Consider the following 27,944-nt stretch of genomic DNA (forward strand, 5'->3'; position numbering starts at 1 on the left):
GAACTGTGGTTGGTCATGTGGGATCTGGATTCCTTTATCACTAGCCTACAGGCCTGAAGAGTCAGAGTTTAATGGTGAAAGAAAGAATCTGTATGTCCATTTTTCTATCCTAGATTATAGATTACTTTTCTGTTTTTTTTCTTGTCTAATAAAACCAGGACTGCAGATTATATCTTTTAGCCTGTCACACTGAAGCACAGAATGTGTCAGTATGATATTACTTAAATTTTTAGAATAGTCAATAGGGGGCCGGTAGGTGGCATGGTGATTAAGGGTGCTGGACTCCCCATGGCCAACCATGGTTCGAGTCCTAGACCTGTCGGCTTGCTTTCTCACCTTCTCTCTCTTACTCTGTCCCTCAAAATAAAATAAAATAAATAAATAAATAAATAAGGTTAAAATTTTAAAAATTCTTTAAAAAAATAAGTCAATATAGAAACTGATTTGCCTCTCACTTTTTTTTTTTTTTTGAGAATTTTGCTCTAGGGCGCGTGTGCTTGCAGTGAGGCAGAAAAAAGAAATCACCCCCTAGAGGAGATGGCCATGCCATAATCCCTTTTCCTCCATTCTCCTCTCGGGATGTTGGGCGTGCATGCACATATGCCTGGTGTGAATTTCAAGCTGCTGGACCTGGGACTCGAACCACATCGGCCATATGGGAGTCCAGTGACATAATCATTACACCATCTACTGGTCCCAAGAGTATCTTTTATTTATGTATTTTTTAAAGAATTATTTATTTAATTCCACTTGTTATTATTTTTCAGTTTGACCAGAGAGAGAGAGAGAGAGAGAGAGAGAGATAAAAACGCAAGCTGCGAGGAGAGAGATAAAAAAGCAAGCTGCCAGGTCTGGAATTCGAACCACAGTTGGCCATGTGGGAATCTAGTGCCTTTAACCACTGCACCACCTGCCAGCCTGCTAGAGTATCTTTTAAAACAGTTATCCTAAGGCATCTGTAATTACAATTGCACTGGAGGGTTTTTCTTTTTTTTTTTTTTCTTAACATTTCTATTTTGTTTGTTTGTTAATTTTATGAAAAATATGTTTAGTCTCTTTAGTCAATCAATTTTATTAAACACAAGTTTATTTTGAAGTTCCTTTAAATATATAGGTTAGACATATTGACATTATTATAAACTTCAACTGGTTTACATTCACTGAAATTTGGAAATATCTTATTTTGATTAACAATGTGCTGTGATTCCCAATTAAGTCACTATTCGTTCCAGGAACATGTTTTAAACTTAAAATTTAAGTTCCTCGGGAAGCTCAATTTGATACTTTATTAAATTACATGTCTATACTAGAATTCTAACTGAAGTTCTCAATCTGTTTCCTTTTCAAGATCTCCACAGTGAATGATCCTTTTGTTGATATTTCACTTCCTATAAGAGAAGAAAGGGTAAGGGGAAAAAAACTGTAAAATGGGCTTTTGTTAAGAGCATTTATTTATACATCTATTGAGTGTATTGTCATATATCTGATCTTTTTTTTTTACATATAATTAAGTTTTTACAGTGTACTTGACATTGGGGTTTGTATACATGTGCAAATAGTATAATATAGTTCTTATATGTAAGGAACTTAAAAATCCTTATGTTTTATATTTTGAGAGTTAATGTTAAGACAATTATCTTTATATTTTAAGTTAGTTAGAAATTTTAAAATGATAACATTCAGAATTTATTTGCTAAAGAAATTTTGTATTTGAATATGACATCCATATAGGTTTCAAAACCTGTACTTTTGGGAAGAATGAATAAATATAGAATCTTACAGAAGACAGATCATGATCAAAGCAGTAGCACTGTTACTATAGAAAATACTCATCAACCCAGAGCCTCCATGAAGCATGCTTCATCTAAAGAGAAGGTAAGACTATGAGTATTTGTTAGACATGTAGGCTTTTTTTTAAAATATATATAATCTTTTAACATATTTTTAAAGAAAATGTAAAGGATATACAAAAGCAGAAAATATAGTATAATAAACTCCCATGTACCTGTTTCTTACCTTCATAATTATCAGCTCATAGCTAATCATGCGTTAGCTGATTTATCATGCTTTTTCTGTCCCACATTAACTTCTTCTCCCATCCTAGGTTTTTATGAATCAATCCAAATATGTACTCCAATAGATAGCTCTAAAAGACAAATACTTTACCATCATCATACCTAATTATATGAATTATCTCTTAGTAGCACCAAGTATTGTGTCATTATTTAAATTTCTGCAATTGTCTTATACATACTTAGGTTTTGTTTTAAACTTTTCTTCAGTGTTTTTTTTTTTTTTTTCTTTTTGCCATAAGGCAAAGAACATTTGCCAGAGAGAGAGGGAAAGTGAGAAATCACTCCCCCAATCCCTGAGGTGGGGGATGGCCATACCACAATCCCTTCTCCTTCATTTTCCTCTTGGGATTTTGGGCACACTTGCACACATACCCAGTGTGATTTTTAAGCCACCAGGCCTGGGACTCAAACCATGATCAGCAATGTGTGAGTCCAGTACCTTAACCAGTACACCACCTGCTGGTCCCATAAAGCTTTCTTTTCAGTAGTTCCTGTTTTTGTTTTTTGTTTTTTCCCCCCAGAATTAATTTATTGTTCTTTGGTTCTAATTTTCTAATTTATATATATATATATATATATATATATATATATATGTGTGTGTGTGGGTGTATATATATGCGCTAGACAGACAGAGAGAGACAGAGAGGCAGAAAGCGAGAAATCACCCCCCCGGGGGGATAGCCACGCTGCAATCCCTTCTCCTCTATTCTCCTCTTGGGACCTTGGGGCTGCACGCACACGCACCCGGCGTGAGTTTAAGCCACCGGGTCTGGGATGCGAACCGCAGTCGACTATGTGGGAGTCCAGTGACATAGCCATTACACTAACTGCTGGTCCCGCTAATTTATATTATATACTTAAAGAGAATACTTTAAGTGAATCAAATATTTTTCTATCCACCAAGAAGAAAACAAAAATGGAAATAGGTAATTTTATATTTCACTGGTGGTAGGAGGGAAAAAGGGATAGATAGACTAGTCCTCTTCAGAAGTTTCTAAAACCAGCTGATTGTTAGAATCATTAAAACATTCACCAATACAACTTTAGATCTATGTAATCAGTGTTTCTAAATGGTAATACTATATATTTTAATTTTTGTTATGGGGCACATGTGTTCACCAGAGAGAGATGGTAGGGGTGGTGAGAAATCCCCCCAGGGGGATGACCATCTCTCAGTTCCATCTCCTCCATTCTCAAACTTTTGGGAACACACATGCGCCCAGCGTGTTTTTCAAGCTGCTGGGTTGGGATTTGAACTGTTTTATCTTTGTAACGCAGTATCACGAGACACAGAATTGACACTTCTGAGTCTGATCAAAAAACAATTTGTTGGCAAATCAGAGACTTGTTACAGATCAACTATTTTTCTCCAGATCTATATAGTAGCCAGGCAACACTATGTTATCATAGAGCATGTAATTTACTTTTGTAATTTTTAAAAAGTAGGTAGTACACTTTCTATATTTAAAAAATCACCAAGTATAGGAAGGCTTATATTTGAAAAGTTTGCCCCCCAGCCCTGTTTTACAAAAGTTCTTTTCCCTTCCTCACAAATAGGTAACCACTGTTGGTTTCTTTTGTAAAGATTTAATTTAGAGGTGTTTGTTAGTGTACTTTCCTTTGATCTTTGTTTGGGTAAATTTAAGAATGGATCCTAGAGAAATAGTATTCTTTAATAAGGGATGCTTAAATGAGATTTGTGGGCAATGTGTTTTCAATAAGGTCACAAGATTCTTTTCTCTGAAAATACTGTCAACTTACAGAATCAACAAATTCATGATAGAAAACGTGTAAGAAAATTTTCATCTGGAGAAGAGAAAACTGTTGTCATATACCGGAAAAGTGAAAACCTTGAGATAAGTGGGGATTCTTCAGTGTTTGCAAATACCGTGAATACTGAGTCACTTCTGAATGAAAGCCCTACCGATGGCAGTGAAAAGGAAGCCAGCCACTCTGAAAGTAGTGTTGATGCTGACAGCGAGGCTTCCGAATCTGAAAGTGCTTTACAGCAGACGGTGTTGTCTAGATCCCCTAGCAGATCCTGTGTGCACCCAGATTCTCAGCTTCCCCTCCCATCAGCAAGTGAACTGCTGCACAGCAAGGAGACGGACAGTGATGATGGAATGGCTGAAGCTATTTCTGAACTTCATTTGAGCAGTACTGTAACTGTAGAGAGGGATTTTCACAAAGAAAATCAGCCACTAAATGTTCCAAATAATTTATGTTTTTCAGAGGAGAAACATATGAGGTCCCACAGTCCCCAAAATGCTTTTCAGACCCTTTCTCAGAGCTATGTAACTACTTCTAAAGAGTGTTCAATTCAGTCCTGTCTCTATCAGTTTACATCTATGGAATTACTAATGGGGAATAATAAGCTTCTATGTGAGAACTGTACTGAAAAGAAACAAAAGTACCAAAAGGAAACCAGTTCTGCAGGTAATTAAAATTATTTATTTATTTATTGATTTATTTATTTATTTTAAAGTATTGATGGGTTATTTGAGTAGTGGATTACAGATTCTCAAATAGAGGAACCTAAGTATCTCACTCTATACTTGAGCTGTTTGGGTACAGGGATTGTTTTATTCATGTTTGTACCCCAGCAGCTAAGACCCTGCCTAGACAGAATAAATCTTCACTGAAATAAGTTGAAGGGCACGAAGTATACATCTCTGTCTTGAAAATGCAAATCCACCTGATAGAACTAACAATCTGAACTAGTTCCAGAAGAAATATTACTAAAATTTATAATTATATCACTATATATATTAATGAGATTAATGTTATCAATCTATCCATCTGCTGTAAACTCAATATAAGAGGGACCAGCAGATGGTGGAATGGTTAAGTCCTATGTAGTCCACTGCTACTAGAGTCCTGGAATCAGTGGCTTAAAACTCACACTGGGTGCATGTGCATGTGTGCCCAGAATCCTGAGAGAAAAAAGGAGAAGGGATTGTGGTGTGGTCATCCCCTCCGGGGGGACAGTGATTTCTCACTTTCTTTCTCTCTGTCTCTTCGGTGCGCACAAGCTCTACAGCAAAAATCTCTTAAAAACAAAAAAAAAAAAAGAAAAGTGGCAAAAATAGAAATTGTCAAGTAAGAAACTTTCAGTGTATCTCTAGCCATGATTAAACTGGAAAGATTCTGATTCCTAGTGAAGCGTTGTTTTAAAACAGGTTTTATTGTTATCCAGGTATGGTGAAGCTAAGTGATTAGGAAATGACTGCCACTGAAAAAATATTAATAGTTTTAACTCTTGGTTCCCGAGAAATGGGGCAGGTCATCCTACACAGTGCCACCCTGGGAAACAGGATGAGTAAGCAGCAGAAGGAGCAAGGGAAAGGAATAGGTGAGGCAGAGTAAGCATTAGAATGTTCCTGAGTTCTGGGTTACAGGGGCTGTTCAGGTTACAGGAGCTGTAGTTATCTGGTACTTGGCACCGGAGTGATTGAAGAAGGTGGACATGACCTGGAGTGTAAAAGCCCAATTAAGGAAGTTGTTAGGCTCTGGCTTGTTTGATTTGCACATGAAGGGCATGCTTAAGTTTATTATCTGATCAAATTTGCTATCTCAGGAGGAGTTATCCCTCCAAAGTTAACAAGACCTTAGATGTCAAAGCATGAGAATAAAGACATGCTTTATACACTAGTAATTAAAGAAATAGCTAGATTGGAGAAAGAAGAAATACCAATTAATTTTAACCCAAGTTAAATATGCAATTGGCCATATTCAAATCCTATCATAAATCCTTTATAACAATCTCTTACTGAAATGCCCATGGCTCCCCATGGTGTGTATTCTCATTGCACTGCAGTAAGTAATCAACCCAACTTTTTCAATTACAGGTGTATTTCTGGCCATCTTTAGCTAAAAGGCATCGATATAAATTATGGCTAGTTCATCTGCTTTCTAGCTGCCAAAATTTTGTTGCAAGTATCATTTCTTTTATTCTGTCTTAGAAGTGTGTGTACCTTTTCAAAAAAGTCCTCTTTCACTTAATGAAATTTTGGAAAGGAGTACAGGCAACCTATAACAAAAAGTTCAGTTTCTCTGATGTTTTAAAAAATGTGGCATGCTTCTGTACAAATATTTATTTTATGGCAGATAAAATGTAAAATGAAATTTTACAAATAAATTTATTGTGTTTCATGTAGAAAAGAAAGCAGAAGGGATTTATACTAATGCTAGAAAGCAATTGCTCATTTCTGCTGTTCCAGCTATCCTAATTCTTCATCTTAAAAGATTCCATCAGGTAAATATCCCTTTAGTAGCACTGTAGTCATTTTCATTATGTGTTTTATAGAGTCCTAAGTTCTGGAAAATATTGTTAAGGATTCAATAATAATTTTTAAATTAAAAAAAATTGTCATATGGGAACCAGCTGGTGGTACGGTGGTTAAGGCAGCTGGATCCCACATGGCCAACTCTGCAGCTTGAGTCCTAGACCTGGAGGCTTGAAAAACACACTGGGTACACTAGCTGCATGCAAGTCCAAAAGTCCTGAGAGGAGAATGGAGGAGGAGGGATGCAGTGTGACTATCACTGCCCCCCCCCACCCAAGGCATGCTTTCTCACTCTCCCTCTCCAGCAAATGCATGTGCCCTATAGCAAACTAAAAATAATTTTTAAAACAACTGTCATATGGGATTTTGCTATTTAAGCCATAATAAAACATTTGTAAGACTTTTCTAATTATTGTTTAATTCACAATATCAGGTTTAGATAGTAGGAACCTAAATAGTATTCTAGGTGTGTAAGATGGAAAGTAAGTTTTATTAAGAAAACAAGAAGTAGCAAGGTGCAATGCCCTTCTGGACTCTCATGATCCTGCTGAGAAGGGTGCTCGGGCTGAGCACAGTTGTCTCAGACTAAATGCAGAAAAGGCTCCAAGGCAAGCCTTATACCTGTAGGAATCTACATGGGAGCCAGTCAAAATATGCCAGGTTTTTCTCTATTTATAGTTTTAACCCAATGCCTTGTCTTCACTTTTTTGGGGTACTTTTAAAATATTATTTTAAAATTATTCTGGAAGAATGAGTAAGTGAAAAATCCTAAAATATTTTAAAAGGAAGGAATTATTTTTTGATACCTGTTTCAAAATAAAACCATAATAATTAAAATAGTATGGATAGAATTGTCAATAAATAAAACATGAGTACTGTACTTAGAAGCTATTACATTTATGATAAAGAATTTCAAATTATTGGGTTGTCTTGAAAGTCATGATGTAGTTTTGCATAGAAAACATAAAAAAATATGTCATGACTTTTCCAATGACCTAATATTTGAGAAAGGAACTAGATTTACTTAGTGAAGGATTTAAGAAAAATAGTTGTTTGAGGAAATAAATAAAAACTTTGAGCTTTACTGTATATAATATATACATTATTTCCAAACAGAATTGTTAAAATTTTGCAAGAGGGCACATGTGCTCACCAGAGAGACCGAGAGAGAGGAGAAAGCGTTTCCCCATGGGGCATGGTCATGCCATTCCATTTGTCCCTCCTTTTGGGATTTTGGGCACACACACACACATGCTCAGCATGTTTTTTCAAGCCATAGGTCTGGACTTGAACTTCATAGTTGGCCATGTGGGATCCAACTCCCTTAATTACTAGGCCTTCAGCTGCCCCTCATATAAATATTTTAGTTATATAAAACAAAGGATCAAAAAAGCTTAGAGAGGGGCCAGCAGGTGGTGGGGTGCTTAGGGCATTGGACTCCCATATGGCCCACTGTGGTTTGAGTTCTGGACCTGGCGGCTTGCTTTCTTACTTACTCTCTGTCTCTCTCTGATGACTATAGCAAATTAAATAGTAATAATAATAATAAATAAAATAATTCTTATTAAACAAAGGCTTTGGGAAAACATAAGTGAACTTCTAAAGAATATTTTATTTTATTTTATTTATTATTATTACTTTTCTTTTTTTAAAAAAATTTGACCCGTGAGAGAGACAGTGAAGAAAGAGAGAAAAGGAAAGTGAGAAAGCAAGTCACCATGTGTCTAGGACTCGAACTGTGGTCAGGCATGTGTTAACCCAGTGTCTTAACCACCATACCACCTGCCAGCCCCATGAGGTGAATTCTTAACTTGGCCTCTGTGTGAAAAACTAAGTATAAAACCCATGAGAGAATTTCAAGGAAAAATATTGAGAGCCTTGTGACATTTCAGGTAGGCAACCAATGGACAGGAAGAGATTTTTCCCTCCACCTCCGTTCTAGTCCACAGAAGGATTAAGTTCTTGATTTTCGATAGCCGAGGTTACAGAAACTCAGTGGGAGCAAAAGGGCCAGGGAGAACAAGCACAGATGTATCGTCTTAGCACATCTGAATGCTTATGGGGAGGATTGCATCTCAGTGACTGCCAACAAGAGAGGACCATGTCAGATTGCAGTAGCTAATTTCATGATTTGCCACAGTTTTATATTTGGTGCTTAAGTCTCTGTTTAGGAACAACTATCTTAAAGAGTTTGTGTCCTTCGATGGAAATATTGACGGACAGCTCAGTCCCTTCCTGTTATCAAGTGAAATGTAATGTCAGCAAAGCCACATTTCCATTTCCAGGGTTGAGAATTGTGTAGAGCAGAGTCCTTTAGCCAAGTGTCTGTTCCTAGATTTATAGTATCTCTGAAAGCCTTTTCTCTGTCATCACCAGAGCTACATATCGGAAACATCTATAATACATGAAGGCACATATAAAACTGGACAGAGATCTTTGTCATAAGTATGTGAAATGATGAATATTGTAATTATAAAGAGCTCTTAAAAATCAATAAGAAAATGATCAAGCATCTAATAGTTAAGTGAGTAAAGAACATCAATTGAGAGGTCTAGAAGGGAAAGTGAAAATTCTAAGAAAGTACAAAAAAATTCATCCTTCTGAACAAAGAACTGTAAAATAAAATGTCAGATTATTATTTTTTATACTCTTTGTTTAAAAAAAATATTTGTTTATTTTTATTTGACCAGAGAGGGAAAGTGAGAAAGCAAAGCTGCCGGGTCTGGGACTAGAACCATGGTCAACCATATGGGAGTCCAGTGCCCTTAACCACCACACCACCTGCTGGCTCCCAGATAATTTTTTTAACCTGTCCAAGTAAGCAAATTTATAGTAGTGATGATGAAAAAAAAAGTGGGATAGAAGTATTCTCATTTGCCAGCAGCAAGGGTGTAAGTTGGTAACATCTTTTAGAAAACAATTTAGTAATGGTCAGCAAGACCATTAAGTAATGTTTCAAATAAAACAATTTTTTTAAAGAGTAATTGTTCTTGACTAAGTAATTTAATTTCTAAGAACCTATCAAAAGGAACTAAAGATAAACATAATGTGAATCACTCATAGATTATGACAGATTAGGCCTAGCCTAAATGTCCAGTGTTCAAGCCATCAGATATATATATCTTCTAAGAATTATTTATTTTTATTTATTATTATTTTTTAATTTGGCCAGAGAGGAGAGAGAGAGAAAGTGAGAAAGAAAGCTGCCAGATCTGGGAATTGAGCCACAGTCAGACATATGGAAGTCCAGCACCTTAACCATCACGCCACCTGCCGGCCCCTCAGATTTATATTTTGGTGGCACAGGGAGAGTATTTGCAATCTATCATCTGGGTGAGGGGAAAAAAAAAAAAAAAAGCAGGGGACTGCAAATGTCCAAAAAAAAAAAATATATATACACACACACACACACACACACACACACACATACATATATACATATATATGTATATACATATTTTTTTGAGAGGTTTTTGCATGTGCTTGCCAGAAAGACAGAGACAGACAGAAAACGAGAAATCACCCCCCCCCCAGGGGGGATGACCACACCACAATCCCTTCTCCTCCATTCTCCTCTTGGGATCTTGGGCACACACCCACACCTGGGTGAAGTTTAAGTCACAGGGCCCGTGCCTCGAGCTATGGTCAACTACATGGGAGTCCAGCCACGTAGCCATTACACTATTTGCTGGTCCCTAAGGCTAGATATTTTTTAAAACTTATCATTCGGGAAAAGATCCATCTTTTCTATTACTGGGATAGTTTCTCAGTATCAAAGTACTGATTGAGGAGGACATGTTAGCCTGAAATCATCTCAGACAGTGCTGGAATATATCAGCTGCTTACAGAGGTTACCTGATGAAAAAAGAGACCAAAAAAAAAATATTAAATACAGATGAATAATTCTGAGGCATGACTTTATAATTTAAAAAAATTGCTAGTGGATTCATGCTCATAAAGACAGAGAATGGGCTTCCCAGTAGAATATGGTCATGCTGCAATCCTTTTTCCTCTATCTCTCCATCCCATCAGGATCTGAGGCACACATGCATATGCACCTAGTGTGTTTTCTAAGCCACTAGGCTGGGGCACAAACTGTGGTTAGCCATGTGGCATCTGTCTTTGTATACACAGCACTTAACCTCTGTGCTATAGGGCTGGTCCGTGAGTTCATAGTTTTATGTCAGATATCATGTTAAATCATCATCTTTTTATTATTAATATATATTTATTATTATTATTATTTTAACTTGCTATAGGCACATTCATTCATCAGAGAGAGAGAGAAGAAAAGTGAGAGAGCCAGCCACCAGGTCCAGGACTTGAACCTCAGTTGGCCATGTGAAAGTCCAGTGCTTAACCACCATACTACCTGCCAGCCCCATCATGTTAAATCTTCTAAAGATCATTTGAAAAACAAGTCAGGGACTGGCTCAATGGCCTAGTGGTTAAGGAAGCCAGATCCCACATGAATGACCATGTAGTTAGAATCTCAAGCCCAGCAGTTTGGAACACAGGCCAGGCATGTGTGTAGTGTGTGTGTATGTACATACATGCTCAAAATCCTCACAGGATGGGAAGATTTCTGTCTCTCAGGCAAGTGTACACACCCTCTACCAGAAATTTTTTAAAAACATGTCAGTGGGCAAAAGAAATAAGCTTTTTTTTTTTTTCTTTAAAGAATGGTAAGAAATAAGGCAGCAGATCTACAGTAAAATTATGTGATTAGTATGCAAATAAAAAGACAAATCATTGAAGTTAAGACAGCCCAGCATGGAAGTCTTTATCTTCCCAAATAATTCTTATCCACCCAAAGTGGATCCCACCACCAGAGTCTATTTCTATTTTGGAGCTCCAGCAAAATATCTTTGATAGTCTACCAGTTGGTTTCTGTTTTGTTTTTTAAGGTTTTACCATAGAGTGCAAGTGCTCACCAGAGAAACTGAGAAATCACTCCCTAGGAAGGATGGCCACAGTGCAATTCCTTCTTTATTCTCCTCCTAGGATTTTGGGCATACACATACACCTAGTGTGATTTTTAAGCCACCAGGTCTGGAACTTGAACAAACCAGTCAGTCATGTGGGAATTCAGCATCTTAACCATCACACCACCTGCTAGCCCCCCAGCTAGTTTTTATTACCATTAAATAGTGCAATGCATACACTGTTCAAGGTCTGCCTTTAGAAATTAAAAATAGAAAAAGAGGTAGCACTTAACATGTAGGTTCATATTGATTTATATAATAATAACATTTATTGATAAAATGTTTTTGAATGGTCAGATTTTTTTTTTCATAATGGGTATCATTGAATTTTAGATCTGAAAAGGATCTAATCTCATCCATTTGTACTTGTTTTCTGCTTTGACCTAGATGAGTTCGCCTACAGTCAAGTTTAATGTTAACCAGTCATTGAGTAAGGCTTAGAAAACTAGGCTCCTGACTCTATTAACTGGGTATATTTTTATGCATATATGTGTCAGCAGCTTAGCTTTTATCACATTGAATTTATTTCTCCTTAGGTGTTGAAAAGTCACACAGTGAAAGAAGTTATTTCTCTTATTGTTTGAAGTAAAAATTTCCATGTGAATGAATAATCTTTGCAGTAACAATTTATGACATTTAATTTTTAACTTAGTCATATCAATGTGGACTATTCATTAGTCATGTTTTTATGTCAGAAAAAACTAACTTCTGGAATTCCTAATTTGGTTTTAACAAATGCAGTGCTTGAGATTTAATTAAGTTTGTTGTATAAAATTTATTTTGTCTTTTTAAGGCTGGCTTGAGTCTTCGTAAAGTAAACAGACATGTAGATTTCCCACTTATTCTTGATTTAGCACCATTCTGTTCTGCTACATGTAAGGTACAGTATATTAAGATATTTCATTGCTTTGCAAATCATATGCATGAAAGTATCCTATGTATTGCTTATTAGGCCATATGTTAGTCATTATTATTATTTTAAAAATAAGATTCTAATTGGGGCCTGAGGTGGTGTGGTGGTGAAGATGCTGTTCTCCAATGTGGCTGACTGAGGTCTGAGTCTTGGACCTGGCAGCTTGAGATTCATGCAGGGCACAACGTGCACATGTACCCAAAATTCCAAGAGAATGGGAGAGAAGGGACTGCAGCAAGGCCATCCCTTCTGGGGGATGGGGGTGGGTGATTTCTCACTTTCTCTCCCTCCGTCTCTCTCAGGTGAGCATGCATGGCCTATGGGAAAAACAAAGATTCTTCTCTGAAGGGAAATTTTAATTTTTGCTAGAGGGTGTATGTGCTCACAGGAGACAAAGCCAGCCCTAAATATGTTTTAATTTGTTACATTTTTTTTTCCTATAGGGCACTTGTGCTCGCCAGAGAGAGAAAAAAAGCACCCCTTGTGGGGGGATGACCACATCGCAGTCCCTGCTCCTCCATTCTCAAGGTTTGGAGCATGCACACACCCTGCCCAACATTTTTCTCAGGCCTCTGGGTTCAGGACTCAAAACTATACAGTCAGCCATGTGGAATCTTGCCACCTTAATCTACATTACTCTTTCTATTCATGCTCTAGGAGTCTGCCGGGACCATATTTAGCTACTAAGAGCTACTTCATGTCAGCTCATTTTGACATGACAATAGTGGTTCTTTTCTGTATGATTATGCCACAAACTGGATATACTGTTCATTTGTGTATTTTTTTTTTTTTTGAGAGGTTTTCGCTATAAGGTGTGTGTGATTGCCAGAAAGACAGAGACAGAAATTGAGAAATCACCCCTTGCCCAGGGGTATAGCCACGCCACAATCCCTTCTCCTCCATTCTCCTCCTAGGATCTTTTTTTTTTTTTGGGGGGGGGAGGTTTTTGCTATAGGGAGCGTGTACTCGCCAGAGGGAGACAGAGATAGAAAGCGAGAAATCACTTTCCAGGGGAGGATGGCCATGCCACAGTCCTTTCTCCTCCATTCTTCTCTTGGGATCTTAGGAATGCATGCACACATGCCTAGCATGAGTTTAAGCCACCGGGTTCAGGATCTGAACCGTGGTTGACTACATGGGAGTCCAGCAACATAGCCATTACACTAACTGCTGATCCCCCTCTCAGGATCTTGGGTGCATATGCACTTGCGCCCAGCATGAGTTTAAGCCACGGGGTCTGGGACTCAAACCACAGTCAACTACATGGAAGTCCAGCAATGTAATCATTACGCCATCTGCTGGCCCCTCATTTGTGTATTTTTAAACTTATGTGTTTAGGGACTGCTTTTTTAAATTATTAATTAAATTAATTGTTATTAATTTGACCATCAAGAGAGAAAGGGAAAGTGCAAGCCTTTAGATCCAGGACTTGAACCGTAGTAGGCCATGTGGGAGCCCAGCGCATCAACCACCATGCCCACGTGCTGGCCCCTTGGGAATTGCTTTTTAAAATTTAACTTTGTTTAATAGTTATATAAAATATTTATATAGTTTCAAAGACAAATGTATCAAATGTACTAAACAAGATAAATTCAAGTCTACTTTTCCCCACGTCTATTCCACCTGTTTCTTCCTTCACCTTACAGAAAAGAAATTTTTTTTTGAGAGAGATTTTTGTTATAGGGTGTGTGCACTTCCCAGAGAGAGAGAGACAGAAAGTAAGAAATCACTCCCCGGGGGCAGGAGATGGTCATGCCACAATCCCTTCTCGATCCTCTTGGGGTTTTGAGCATGCACACACATGCCTGGGAATGCATTTTAAGCCACAGGGTCTGGGAGTTGAACTGTGTTTCTCTATGTAAGAGTCCAGTAACATAAGCATTATGCTATCTGCTGGTCCCTAGAAAACCATTTAAAAAATAATGGCTTATATTTTTCTGTTGTCATTAAAATAGAAGCAGATAGGTAGGTATAGCTGAATCTCCCCTCTTAGATAATGGTAGTTTCCACCATGTATCCTTTTACTACATTCTTTTTTTTTTTCTTAAGAGATTTTTGCTATAGGGCAAAAATGTGCTTGCTGGAGAGAGAGAAACGGAGACAGAAAGCGAGAAACCATGCCCCCTCATCATGCCGTCCCCGGGGGATGACTACTTCACAATTCCTTCTCCTCCATTCTCTTCTTGCTCTTAGATAATGGTAGTTTCCACCATGTATCCTTTTACTACATTCTTTTTTTTTTTCTTAAGAGATTTTTGCTATAGGGCAAAAATGTGCTTGCTGGAGAGAGAGAAACGGAGACAGAAAGCGAGAAACCATGCCCCCTCATCATGCCGTCCCCGGGGGATGACTACTTCACAATTCCTTCTCCTCCATTCTCTTCTTGGGATTTTCGGATAATGGCTTATATTTTTCTGTTGTCATTAAAATAGAAGCAGATAGGTAGGTATAGCTGAATCTCCCCTCTTAGATAATGGTAGTTTCCACCATGTATCCTTTTACTACATTCTTTTTTTTTTTCTTAAGAGATTTTTGCTATAGGGCAAAAATGTGCTTGCTGGAGAGAGAGAAACGGAGACAGAAAGCGAGAAACCATGCCCCCTCATCATGCCGTCCCCGGGGGATGACTACTTCACAATTCCTTCTCCTCCATTCTCTTCTTGGGATTTTCGGCACGCATGCACACGCACCCAGTGTGTTTTAAACCACGGGTCTGGGACTCAAACTGTGGTCGACTACACAGGAGTCCCGCAACGTAACAATTATGCCATTTGTTACCTTATTCTTAACATTATATATTGGAGATTTTTCCAAAGTAGTATTCAGAGGTAGTTTGCCTGCACTGTTTTACAAGGGGTGTAATACTCTATTTTGTGAATACATCATATATTATTCAAGTAGTCCCTGATTTATGGACATTTTGGCCTGTGACAGCCTTGCACATTACAAATAGTCTTGCAATAGTCTGGTACATGTCTTTTTACATTTTGCTCATACAGTTGTAGGATAGAATCCTAAAAATAGGTATGATGAATCCAAGAGTAAAATATATGTAATTTAGCTAGTTAACATGAAATATTCTTGTATAAGGATTGTAGCCCTTGATTCTTATGCAATGTGTGTATTATACTTTTTCCCTAAAAAAAAGCTTTTGCGTTTTTACTATTTTAATACACGTGGGAAGGTAGCTCAATGTAGTTTTAATAGACATTTATTTACTTTTCTTTTCAATAATATTTTACTAAGTATTACTCATTTGGATTTTTTTCTTTGTTTAAAAGAATGTAAGCTTGGGGAGTGAAGTTCTTTATGGTCTTTATGGCATAGTGGAACATAGCGGCTCGATGAGAGGTGGTCACTACACCGCTTATGTGAAAGTGAGAACAGTCTCCAAAAAATTATTGGAGCATATCACTGGAAAGAAAAATGTACCAGGTATGTATCTTAAGTGTTTTTTATTCTTAAGAAAAAAAAGGATTCTTCCTTTCCTGGAAGAGATGTTATTATTTGATGGGCATCTCAAGTGGACTCACTTTGTCAATGTTAAGTGATACTTAAATCCAAGAGTGCTTGATCTTAGAGAATCTTAAATAGTGTAAGACTGTATCTTTCTAGACAATATGAAGTGACATATGGCTCTTCAAGGTATTGGGTCATTGTATCCTGCCATCAAGCTGTATTTTATTTAATGATACAAGAAGTTTTTGAAACTATATCAAGTCATCAGTATAGAGTTGGAGCTTAAAATCTGCTGACTTTGCTCATGGGTCATCAAACTAGGTTTGCTTTTTTCTTTTTCTCTCTTGGTGACAATTATCCTTTTCCCTGAGCAATTAAATAGTTACAAGGGTAATATTTCACTAGATATTTAAAGTATTACTAACTAGGGATAATCCACGATTCTTTGACATTCATAAGATTCTTTGAAAAAATTCATTTTGAAAGATGTTTAATCCAAGAAGAAACGAATTATTGTAATAAGACCTAGCATTAGATAAATACAGCTTGTAATGAATGTCTTGCTGTTTATAATTTAAAGAACATAAAACATACTTACTATAAAACTGTACATTTTTGTGTTTTGTTAGGTTTGAAAGAAGCCGATAGTGAATCAGCAGGCCAATGGGTCCATGTCAGTGACACTTACGTTCAGGTGGTTCCAGAATCGAGAGCACTTAGTGCACAAGCTTACCTTCTTTTTTATGAAAGAATATTATAATCATTCATTCATGGTTCATGTTAATGATGATGTCATTTTTATGTGAATGCTGCATTGATAACCATAACATACAATGTGCCTTTGTAGTCTGCTCTTTTCTGTAGGAGGAAATAGCACGATAGCACGTCTTTCAAATGCTCCTGAATTTGTCATCATTTTGGTGAACCTTTTAAAGTAAATTAAATGTACTCAGTACTTTCAAATTTATATTATATTCTTAAATGAAATAACATGTTTTTTTTTTAATATTTGTCCTGGGGGACAACCCCCTCCCCAATTTATTATAGGAGAGGAAACCCCTTTATGATGTATGATTTATTATGAGAAGCATGCAGAAATGATGCTGGCTCAATTCAATCATTGCTTAAGACAGTGTTTTCTAAGTGTAATACCACCTTTCTAATTTCATATAGATATTTCCTGTGCCATTAATTACTTAGTATTTTAAGTTTTTAGTCTTATTTTTAACCTTAGCCTTGTTCTGAGCAATTATATTCCATGTTTTAAATGCCTGTTATATTTTTTCTAATAAATATTAAAATAAACATACATATAACTAATAAAGAATTTTTGTCCATGTACCACTCTATTTAAAATCATCTCAGGGCTGCCCAGTGGTACAGAAGTACTACTATCTGGAAAGTGTAACTGTAACACCTAAGTACATGAAGGAACACCTTGTCATACATTTTATGATTCAGCCATAGAAAAAGGAATCACTGTAATTTCAGTATCATAGGTTCACAAATAACATATTGGTTAGATTATTACTTAGAAGTTTAGAGAACTAAAAATATTTAAACATTTTGCAAATATACTTTCAGCCTATCATAGTGGAGTTAAGGATAACTTGAAGGTTGTTTGCCAAGGCCAAAATATATTGGGTCATCAGAAAAATCATGGTGTATTTTTCTATACAAAAATGCGTATAGTTGTATAGAAAATAATAGAACCAATAATTATAGATAATTAGAACATACATAATTGGTAAACAGATGATAATCTATATGGAACAGAAGATATCTTTGAAGTATAAATTATTGAATTACATTTGTAGATAACAATATATTCTTGTACTTAACAGGGACAGATAGCACATTTTATACTTCTCTATTTCAGTATTAAACATGGTTTTGAGATCACTTTTCTTCATCTTTAGAAAGCATTCATGTGGAATGAGTTCTTATTTTAATGGGGCATATGGCTCTCATTTTCGATTTTCTTTCAAAGAAAATAATAGCAAAAAGATGGTAGTTTTCACCCTTTAAACTATAAATTATTAAGCTATTGAAACTTGGCATGAAAAATATTACTGTTACTTAGGCTTAAATTTCAAAACAAGTTGCCTTTTCAGTGTCATATTATTGAATCAAAACATTACTGCATTGTTCAAGCATCTAATCATTAGTGCAAATAAATAGTACCACAGGCAAGAACTCGGGGTGTGCCAGTCCCAGTTCATTTTCCTCTTGGAAAGGGATAAAAATAGTGGCTTTAGATATTTTGTGAGAAAATTTAACCAAGGCTGACTCTTTTAACATAAGTATATATAATATTATTGTTATCAGTGCTGCCTTTTGATAATGCATGAAATGGATTTGTGTTAAAGATGGTAATAGTATACAAAATGCAGAGCTTTACAAAGTCATTGAGCAAATTCTATTTTTAAGTTGCTAAAATTTCAGTAGTAGTATTTTTCTTGATTCTAACAATGAAATCATGGAGAAATACATCTTTATAAGTTAATATGCAAAGTCAGGATGTATACTGTAGAAGATAGTTTACAGTATTTTCTGTTTAACTAATCCATTGAAGATTTCAGTAGGACAGCAGTGGATTTGAAAAAATATATTAGGTAAAATTTTTATATTCAAGTCAGCTATATTGGTAATAGGGAATATCATTCCTTTCTCTCAAATGAAGTGGATATTAGGTCACCTCATTTTTTCCTAGAAAAAAATATTAAGCATGCACTTTTCATTGGATGGTCACCTATTTCTTGTTTCAAAGATAGATATCTAGACAGACATCCATTTCTGCTACAGGTCAGACACTGTGTGGACACTATTTTATGATCTTTTTAAATGAAAAGATCTAGGGAACCAGCAGTTAGCGTAATGGCTATGTTGCTGGACTCCCACGTAGTCGACCGCGGTTCGCGTCCTGGACCCGGTGGCTTAAAACTCACGCTGGGCGCGTGTGCGTGCGTGCCCAAGATCCCGAGGAGAATGGAGGAGAAGGGATTGCGGCGTGACCATCCCCCCTGGGGGGTGACTTCTCGCTTTCTGTCTCTAATGTCTCTGTCTTGCCAGCGCACTCGCCCTATAGTGAAAATCTCTCCCAAAAAAAAAAAAAAAAAAGATCTACACAGGTTTTTAGACATTATTCCAAAAATATCATGCAAATAAGATACTTTGGGGAACAGCAGATGGGATGGAGGTTAAGGCAACTGGATCCCACGTGGCCAACTGTATAGTTCAAGACCTGTATATATGACTTGAAAAACACTCCAGGCATGTGTGCATGCATGCCTAAAATACCAAGAGGAAATGGAAGACAAGGGACTGTAAAGTGGCTATCCCTGCTGTAGAGTGATTTCTCACTTTCTCCCCCCACCCCCTTTTGGCTAGTCCATGCATCCTATAGGAAAACTTAAAAAACCAAAACCTTTTATTTTTATTTCCTAGTGTTAAATGAGCAAATTCTGAAATCTATTTTTTTTTTTTTTGGTCCTAGAATTTGTGATTTTTTTTTTTCTGAAGATAGGGTAAATTTGATTTGACACTCTAGAATTTTCAAAAATAGCTTTGTAATAAAGAAAGCAGCTAAATTATACATTTAATTTTTTTTTATTTTGAGTATTTCCAAAGCACATTTGCAAAAATATTAAATTATGAGGCTACTGTAATAACAATAGTTTCTAGATCATCTCAGGAAACAGTACAAATACATAAGAATGTTTACAGATCATCAACACTGCTACTATAGTGTTTGACTAAATGCATTCAAGAAGCAAAACAGAGATTTCACTAGCTTTATTTAGAAATTGGTTAACAGGGTATGGCCATTCTCAGATTTCTCTAGTTTTTTTCGTATTTAAAATGATAAAATTTTGATTATGTACCAGTTATGTGAATTTTTGACTTAACCAAATATACATCTATACTTAAGATTTTGTCATGTCATGGTTTTAAGAATTATGTGAAGACCTACCTTTCTAAGTGGCAAAGGAAAGTGATAGTTGGTATCAATTCAAAGAGTAGTTGATACCTATTCTTTTTATTAAGGTACCAACAGAGCTATTTACTATACTTAATAGCTCTTACCTAGCATGTGTGAGGATTTTTATCAGTGATCTTATTAAATAGCTGGATAAAATTTCCTGAAGATTAAGCTGTGAAATATATTAATCTCATATATTTTTTGTAGTACAAAATAACATCCAGCTTAATTTTCTGAAGTTTATATTCACAACTTATTTTTCTGCATGATACCTGATCAAATAGGCCTAAACTGTTATGTGCAATAAAATTGAGCTTTTAAGTACTATCTGTTGCATTAAGAGACTATTTCTATATATTTAGTTTTTGTTTATGTAGGAATCAATTCAAATTTGCTTAGAAGATTATATTTTTGAGTTTGAGTAATAAATTCATTATGTCCTTCCTACTGTTTTATCTTTACTTTTTTTGCAGTGTTTTTAGGAAATAGCTATGTAACTTACTGAGCATTATTTTGGTGTTATTATATAAACGTGGTTAATAAATATTGTTCTTACTTGATACAAGAGAGTCCTGGAGTTCTTGTATGCATTGACAAAATCTTCTATCAACATTGTATTTGCTTCTATCCTAAGTCTACTTGGGCTGCTGCAACAAAATACCATAAACTGGGAGACTTACTAACAACAAAAAGTTAGACTTCTCTCAGTTTTGGAGCCTGGGAAATCCAGGAGATTCAGTGCCAGCAGACTCAGTGTCTGGTGAAGTGAGGGCCCACTTCTGGTCAACTGACAGCCTTCTTGTTGTGTCCTCACTGGTGGAAGGGGTACAGGGTCTCTCAGTGTCTCTGTTATGAAGACAGTGATCCCCATTCATGAAGGTTCCACTTTTATGACCTAATCACCTCCAGAAGATCATACCTCCAAATACCTTCACAATGGATACTTGTGGATTTGGGGGGTGGGGGGTGGGGTGGGCATAAAGATGCACTTACGGGCCAGCAGGTGGTGTGGTGGTTAAGAGTGCTGAACTCCCACATGGTCGACCACGGTTTGAGTCCCACACATGGTGGCTTGCTTTCTCACTTTCCCTCTTTCTCTCTTTCTCTCACTCAGTTCCTCTCTGGTCAAATTATAATAAATAAATAATTCTTTTAAAAAAATTCACTGAATAGCAGCTTCCTCAACTGTGTATCTTGGGTTACTTTCACTCAATTTTCAGTATCTACTAGAGTAAATCTTCATCCTTTCACATGATTCTCAAAATGTTTGAGTTATTTTGACAGGATAATTCATTAGGTAATATTTTATGTACCTGATTGTGTTTAACCTTTTCTTGGATCAAGAAGATCTTTAAGATAATGATCAAAGTTATGGGCCACCTTTCATCTGTTCAACCATTAAATACGTGTTAATTGAATACCTGCTCTATAGTAGGCATTAGGAATGCAGCAGTGAATACAAGGGACAAATCCAAAAAGGTGGGGAATGAGGGAAAGATATGTCAAGTAGTAATGAGACAGAGGAAAATGAAGCAGAATTACCTACAGAGCCATGTGGCAAGTAGGGTCCAAGAGGTGAAGAATGTCCTAGGGATAAAGGCACAGTGAGGGCCAGCAGGTGCTGTGGTGGCATGGTGGTTGAGGCACTGGATCCTGTATGGCCAACTGTGCATTTCGAGTTCCAGACCCAGTGTCTTGAGAAACCACCAGGCATGTGTGCACCTGTGCCCAAAACCCTGAGGGGAGAGTGGAGGAAAGGGGATTGCACTAGTCACCTGGTCTGTGGGGTTGCTTTCTCACTTTCTCTCTCTCTCTATGGCAAGCATGCAAACTTTTTAGTTTCAAAAACTAAAAAGAAGATTCGTAAAAGTACAGTGATATTAGTCCTAATAGTACCAAGGATAAGCTGAATATTGGGGAAAGGGTGGGGCTTAATTCTGGAGCCCTCTCTTCAGGCAAAATAGAGACTAGAAAGAGAAATCTTAACATTTGTATATTCTCAGAAAAATAAATGTCCAGGGCCAGGCAGTGGCATAGTGGTTAAGGTGACTGGATTCCACATGGCCACCTGCGCAGTTTTAAGCACTGGACACGAGGACTTGAAGAACATCCCAGGCACCTTTGTGTGCGTACTCAAAATCCCTAGAAGAGGGAGCAACGGAGGAAAGAGACTGCAGTGACCATCCCTCATGAGGGGGTGCTTTCTCATTCCCCTCCCCCTATCTCTTTCCAGTCAGTACAAATGCTCTCTGAAAATTTTAAAGAAACGGGACCAGCAGTTAGCATAATGGCTGTCGCTGGACTCCCACGTAGTCAACTGCAGTTCGCGTCTCGGACCCGGTGGCTTAAAACTCACGCCAGGTGCGTGTGCGTGCGTGCCTAAGATCCCGAGAGGAGAATGGAGGAGAAGGGATTGCAGCGTGGCCATCCCCCCTGGGGGGTGATTTCTCGCTTTCTGTCTTTCTGTCTCTGTCTTTCAGGTGAGCGCACGCACCCTATAGGAAAAAAATCTCTCAAAAAAAAAAAAAGAAAAGAAAAAAAGGAAGGAAGGAGAGAAAAAAAGAGAAGAAAGAAATGAAGAAAAGGAGGAAGAAAAGAAAAACGTTATGTCCCAAGTATTTGTATGTAATTTCAGAGGTTCATGGGCTCCCTGAAGCCAAAGGCAACTGCTCTCTACACGGCTACTCTGCCAGCCGATGATTCCATCTTGTGACTCTACCATTGCAACATCAGGTTTCTCCACTGTGGCAGAGGGGGAAATATTAAAAGGTTATATATCAGTAATTAGGTTCTGCATCTTGGATGTGTCACTCTCAATCCATTGGCCAGAAGTGTCATATGACCCTGCCTAGTTACATTACAAGGAAGGATGACTAGGAAGGGTATGTCTCCCTAGGAGAAAGGAAGACGGTAACATGTAAGCACCCCTAAGTCTCTATCACACCTACCCTCCGGGTCTCCACATACCCAGCTTACCCTTCTGTCTATACGTGGAACACAGTGACTCTCTTTTTTTAAAGTATACTATCCAAAAGTTCCATCCACGCAAAGTTTTATCCTATAAGACCAGGCTCTCTAGAAGTTCTATGCCAGGTCTAACTATTGCTCCTACTGGTCTGGAGGCCCAGGAACCAAAAGGATATATTCTCTTTTCCACATACTTAATGTACAGCAGTAGAACAGGGAAACTGTAACCACGATAAACATTCTTGTTCAGGAAAAGGAAGAAGAATGCAAGATACTGTCGGGGTCCCTTACCCTGGGCATGTGATATGTTCATGATTCGACTTCTTGTCTATTCTCTAGGAAGAATCCCTTTGTTGTTCTCTGTGACCTCAGACTCTCTTCTAGAAGGATTTTTTTTTTAATTAACCTTGGTTATATCTGAATCGCTATTGAGGAAAATGCTATCTTCTGGAGTTGCACAACTATGACTTCCTAGAAGACTGGGACTGAAGTTAGTACTAATTTTTTTTTTTTTTTTAATTTGGAATAACCACATTCTTTCAGCTAAGGCTTATGTGTGTTTTTTTTTTTTTTTCTGTTTGTTTTTTGAGATAGATTTTTGCTATAGGGTATAGTATATGCGCTCACCGGAGAGACAGTGACAGAAAGCAAGAACTCATCCCCTGGGGGGATGGCCATGCTGCAATCGCTTCTCTATTCTCCTCTTGGGATTTTGGGTGGACACACACACACACACACACACACACACACACACGTGCCCAGCATGAGATTTAAGCCACCAGGTCCAGAACTTGAACCATGGTCGGCTATGTGGGAGTCCAGCAATGTAACCATTACGCCACCTGCTGGTCCTAGCTTACAGTTTCTTTTTAGCCCAGTTCTTAAAATTTTAGGCCTAGCCACAGTGATACACTATGCTCTGTATACTGGGAGCATGTGGGAAGCCCAGGTTTGATTCCCAGTCTGACTTAATGGCCAGGCATGTACTTGTATCCCCACAATTCAGGGAGGCTAAAGCAGAAGGATCACAAACTTAAGGCTGGCCTGGGAAAAATAGCGAGGTCCTGTCTAAAAATACCAGGAGGGCCCGATGTTGCAGATGGACTCACATGGGCAGGTCCCTGGTTTGTGTCATGGAGCTTTCCTCTATATCCTGGGCACATGTGTGTCTGTGGTCTGAGCAGGTTAGGATGGATTATGACATGGGGACTTTGATGGTGATGCTTATCTTTTTTTAAAAAAATATTTAATTTATATTTATTATTATTTTAATTTGACCAGAGAGAGACAGGGAGAGAGAAAGTGAGAAAGCAAGCCGCCAGTTCCAGGACTTGAACCATGACTGGCCACGAGGGAGTCCAATGCCTTAACCACCATGCCACCTGCTGGCTCCACTTCTCTCTCTTAGAAGAAATAAAGTTAAAAAAAATAAAACTAATAAAAGAGCTGAGTTTTGGTGATGTGCATCTGTAGTTTTGGCTGAGAGGCCAAAGGAGGAGGATCAAAACATGGTGGGGGGGACCAGCAATTGGCGTAATGGCTATATCGTTGGACTCCCAAGTAGTCAACCACAGTTCCAGTCCCAGACCTAGTGGCTTAAACTCACACTGGGTGTGTGTGTGTGGGTGCCTGGGATCCAGAGAGAATGGACAAGACGGGATTATGGTGTGGCCATCCCCTGGGGGGGGGGTGATTTCTCACTTTCTTTCTGTCTTTCTGGCAAGCGCACATGCCCTATAGCAAAATCCTCTCAAAACAAACAAACAAAAACATGGTGGGAGCTGCCTTAACTAAACAAAACAAAACTTATCAGGCCTCTCCCATCTCTTTCTAATCAGATTCACGTGCCAGTAACCCTATCAGAATTTTCTGAGACACACCATTCTTGAGGTGGTTATATTTCTTTGCTTTCCTGCCCTCATACCTCTCTCTATCTTATGAAAGCTACTTTATAAACTTTGATGAGACAGTCATACTATTAACCACATTTCAATCCTCACACAATTCCTTCCAAGTGAGGAAAAAATTTAGTGTTCAAACTCTTAATCTATTAACATATTTTTTTCCAGACCAGGTACGTTTATATCCTTAGTTATGATCTTTGCTACAAGGCTGAGTTTTAATCATCCTTTGTCACTTACACACTTCCTCAAGTTTATCTCCTGCTTGGAGTTGAACAATCCAACTTTGTAAGATTCGGAATTTTTGGTTATGTTTATTTCCCCCTTTTTTCAGCTTTTACAAGCCACCCATTCTTTTTTGAGCTCCTTTTTTTTTTTTTCCTTAATACTACTTTGCCAGATGTATCCAGTAACACCCACCATACACTGTATCTTTTTTTCACTGTCTATAGGCAAATTCATTATATAGGTTTCTGCCTCCCAGCTTTTCATGGGTAACAGTTACATTAAATGTTTTACTGTTACATTATAGAAAGTGCAATGTTTCTAACTTCCGCTTTTTGTTTTAGTTTGCCAACCAACCTTTAAGTTAATGGTTTTTATTGTTTCAAGATATGTTAGCCTTAGAAGTTTATTTCATCATCATGAAGGCTTTTTCTTTCTGTTATTGTTTTTTCCAGATTGAGAGGTCTTTCTGGCAACTATTTCTTACCAATCAACTCAGTGATCTAGAATGACGGCTGAGGTACCAACCTACTCCCAGTCTTGTAAGCAGAGGTCCAGAAAGGTTTCATCACTTAACCCACAGCATGCTGTCCAAAGGCAATTCACAGCGTGTTTCCTATCTTTAAGAGGGCTTAGAAATACAATCTTCTATGTGCTATACTATGGAGAATCAGAATTGGTGAACACTAATGTTTACCATGTCACAGAAGTGAATTAATACAGAAATAATAGTTTGAATCACAAATTAAAAAGTTTTACATAAGAAAATGAAGTCTTGAGCACAGTAGGTTTACCTTACTTTTCCCAATCTAGCCTAAATGGCAAGTACCTGCTTATTGTTTAGTATTGTCCATTGTTAAATAACTATTAATATTTCATATCCTCCTTATACTTCATTATGCCAGATACCCTCACTACTTTTTAGGAGATGCATAAATAACTATCCTAAGAATTAGAGTTGTGGGTTGGCTCCATGGACTAGTGGTTAAGGGGCTGAGTCCCACATGACGGACTAAGTGGTTTGAATCCCAGTCCTGGCTTGAAAAACATGCTGGGCCCATGCGCATGTGTGCCCAAGACCCCAACAGGATGAAGAAATGGAGGAGAAGGGACTGCAGCATGACCATGCCCCACTGCGGAACGCTTTCTCTCCCTCTCTGTTTCTCTCTGGTAAGTACACCTGCCTTCTGGCCAAAATAAATAAAAACAAAAAAAAACCCAAAAAAACAAAACCAAAAAAAAACAAAACACCCTGAGAAAATTGGTATGGAATTCCTTGCCTGAGGCCAGACCTGAAGTGTAGTGGTTGGGCACAGCGCATTAAGTTGCCAGAGCCCACAAGGCTGACTGTGGTTTGAATCCCATCCCTGACAACTTGAAAAACACTAGACGTTTATGTATTGTTTTTCTTTCTCCCCCTTTCAAGCACACGTGCTCTTCTGCAAATAAAGAGAAAAAATACTTATGCTTTCCGGATCTCTCCATCAGATCACAGTGTTATATGGAAGTCCTAGAGAAGAGTGGTTTGGGGAAGGGTAATGAAACTGTAAAACTTTCTGGTCTGGCAAATACCAGTGTATGGTCTCATTAAACTGACACAAGACACAAAATGTGAGGTGTTTAGTAATCCCCTCTACATGTCAGTGGATACATGTACAAAATGATCACCCTACATTGGGGTTGCTGTTTAAAATATTAACCTTTTGACAAATGCAAAGATTTCTGTGCTCTAAGCAATATGCTGGGCACTTGGAGGGTAGAGGTGGGCAAAAAAATCCTTGCCCCCAAAATTGCCTCAAATTTCTTACGGAAACAAGGAAATAATTACAGGATTACAGGGAGTAGGACCATCTCACGAGGGCAATTAGGTTCAGTGAGAAGTAGTTCCCTGATTATGTTTCTCATAGAAATAAACTCGAGAATAGAACCTATGCAAAAAAACATGGAAAATATACAAAATCACAGGTCAAATCAGGGGTAACTACTAATAACAGGGTATATACCCTTCTAGAGTTTGTTCCATTCAGTGATTTTAAAAATCATACTAGACTGGGACCAGCAGATGGCGTAATAGTTGCCTTGCTGGACTCCCAGGTAGTCCATCATTGTTCGAGTCCGGGACCTGGTCAGGACCTGGCGGCTTAAAACGCTCGCCAGGTGTGTGTGCGTGCCTCTTGGGGGTGATTTCTCGCTTTCTGTCTCTTGTCTCTTGGGCGACCAAACGCGCCCTATTGCAAAAATCTCTCTTTTAAAAAAAAGAAAAGTTTTACGTTACTTTCTGGGAAGTCACTTCTCAAGATTTAGTTAATAAACCTATATCTTTGGAACATTTTTTTTTTCTTGCAACTTATGGCTCCTAGCTGAAAACTGGTACTTTCGATACCTGAACGTTGTTCAAGTTAAATGCGGTGGAATCGAAGTAATCTTTTTGAGAAAGTGCATTGCATACGTCCTTTAGGGAGGCCATTTTGTAGTTGGGGGAACCGAGTAGGGCAGAAACTAGACCTCCTTGCCACTTTTCCTTTAAGGTCACAGGGAAAGAATGAATTATCTGGACTAGTTGGGTTCAACAGAGCTGAGCAAGTGTCCCCGGGAGAAGACGCGGCGCTCTGAGATTAACAAAGGCAGTGACCGCTGCGGGGTCACTCGAGTCTCCGGTTTCGTTACGGATCCAGACCGGCCACATTCACAGGCTCCGGGAGGCGGAACCCTGTGCGGTACTTAGTGAGACCCTGGCCTTGGGCACTCTGAGAAGGTTCGAGCTAAGCGATGGCCTACCTGAAACGCCCCTCTGGGCGCACCGAACAACTAGGCAAGAGCTGGTTCGCTTTGACCCTGGGACTCTTCCGTAGTCTGAAAGTAGCGTCGGGAATTCAGCCCTTTTCCGAAGCGGGAGTGTTCCCTGGGGAGAAAAGTATACTTGCCCTTCCACGAGGATCACGTTGCTAAAGTTAAAAAAAAAAAAAAAAAGAGGCACGTCGAGGACTTCGTGTAGAACACTACTTAACCTCTTGGCTTTCGGCCCACTGTAAAGAAGAAAATGGGTCGGGAATGGCGCCGGCTACCTTAAGAGGTAACGGACAGAGACCATCAGAATTGCATGGTATTGACCAAAGAGGCGAAGGGAGTTTGCCCGTAACAAAAATGGTGT

The 27,944-nt window shown here is 38.1% G+C and overlaps 1 protein-coding gene and 1 long non-coding RNA gene across 8 annotated transcripts in view; one reads left to right on the forward strand and one right to left on the reverse strand.

The window, feature by feature from the left end:
• USP45 (ubiquitin specific peptidase 45) overlaps positions 1–18,644 on the forward strand; it is an 88,037-nt gene extending 69,393 nt beyond the window's left edge. For 2 of the 6 annotated variants that reach the window (XM_027769259.1, XM_006170905.3), the window contains exons 12-18: positions 1,349–1,405; positions 1,732–1,875; positions 3,839–4,511; positions 6,233–6,330; positions 12,140–12,226; positions 15,541–15,694; positions 16,348–18,642. In XM_027769259.1, the coding sequence (XP_027625060.1) occupies positions 1,349–1,405; positions 1,732–1,875; positions 3,839–4,511; positions 6,233–6,330; positions 12,140–12,226; positions 15,541–15,694; positions 16,348–16,478 (1,344 nt within the window). In that variant the 3' untranslated portion in view covers positions 16,479–18,642. Of the gene's footprint in view, positions 1–1,348; positions 1,406–1,731; positions 1,876–3,838; positions 4,512–6,232; positions 6,331–12,139; positions 12,227–15,540; positions 15,695–16,347 lie in introns of those variants that run through there. The other 4 variants (XM_027769261.1, XM_027769260.1, XR_003548312.1 and 1 more) reach the window with 4 other exon arrangements.
• On the reverse strand, positions 1,077–27,940 carry LOC102494658 (uncharacterized). 2 transcript variants are annotated; one of them, XR_003548314.1, is made up of 4 exons: positions 27,859–27,940; positions 27,572–27,738; positions 2,017–2,146; positions 1,078–1,388 (listed from the first exon to the last, which is right to left on the reverse strand). It is a non-coding gene; the product is annotated as an uncharacterized LOC102494658 (long non-coding RNA). The 2 variants fall into 2 exon arrangements; XR_337708.3 differs by lacking the exon at positions 27,859–27,940 and having other exon boundaries at positions 1,077–1,388; positions 27,572–27,772.
• Positions 27,941–27,944: the final 4 nt, after the last annotated feature.

This window comes from Tupaia chinensis, unplaced genomic scaffold (genome assembly GCF_000334495.1).
Source record: "Tupaia chinensis unplaced genomic scaffold, TupChi_1.0 Scaffold149168_1, whole genome shotgun sequence".
NCBI lineage: Eukaryota > Metazoa > Chordata > Mammalia > Scandentia > Tupaiidae > Tupaia > Tupaia belangeri.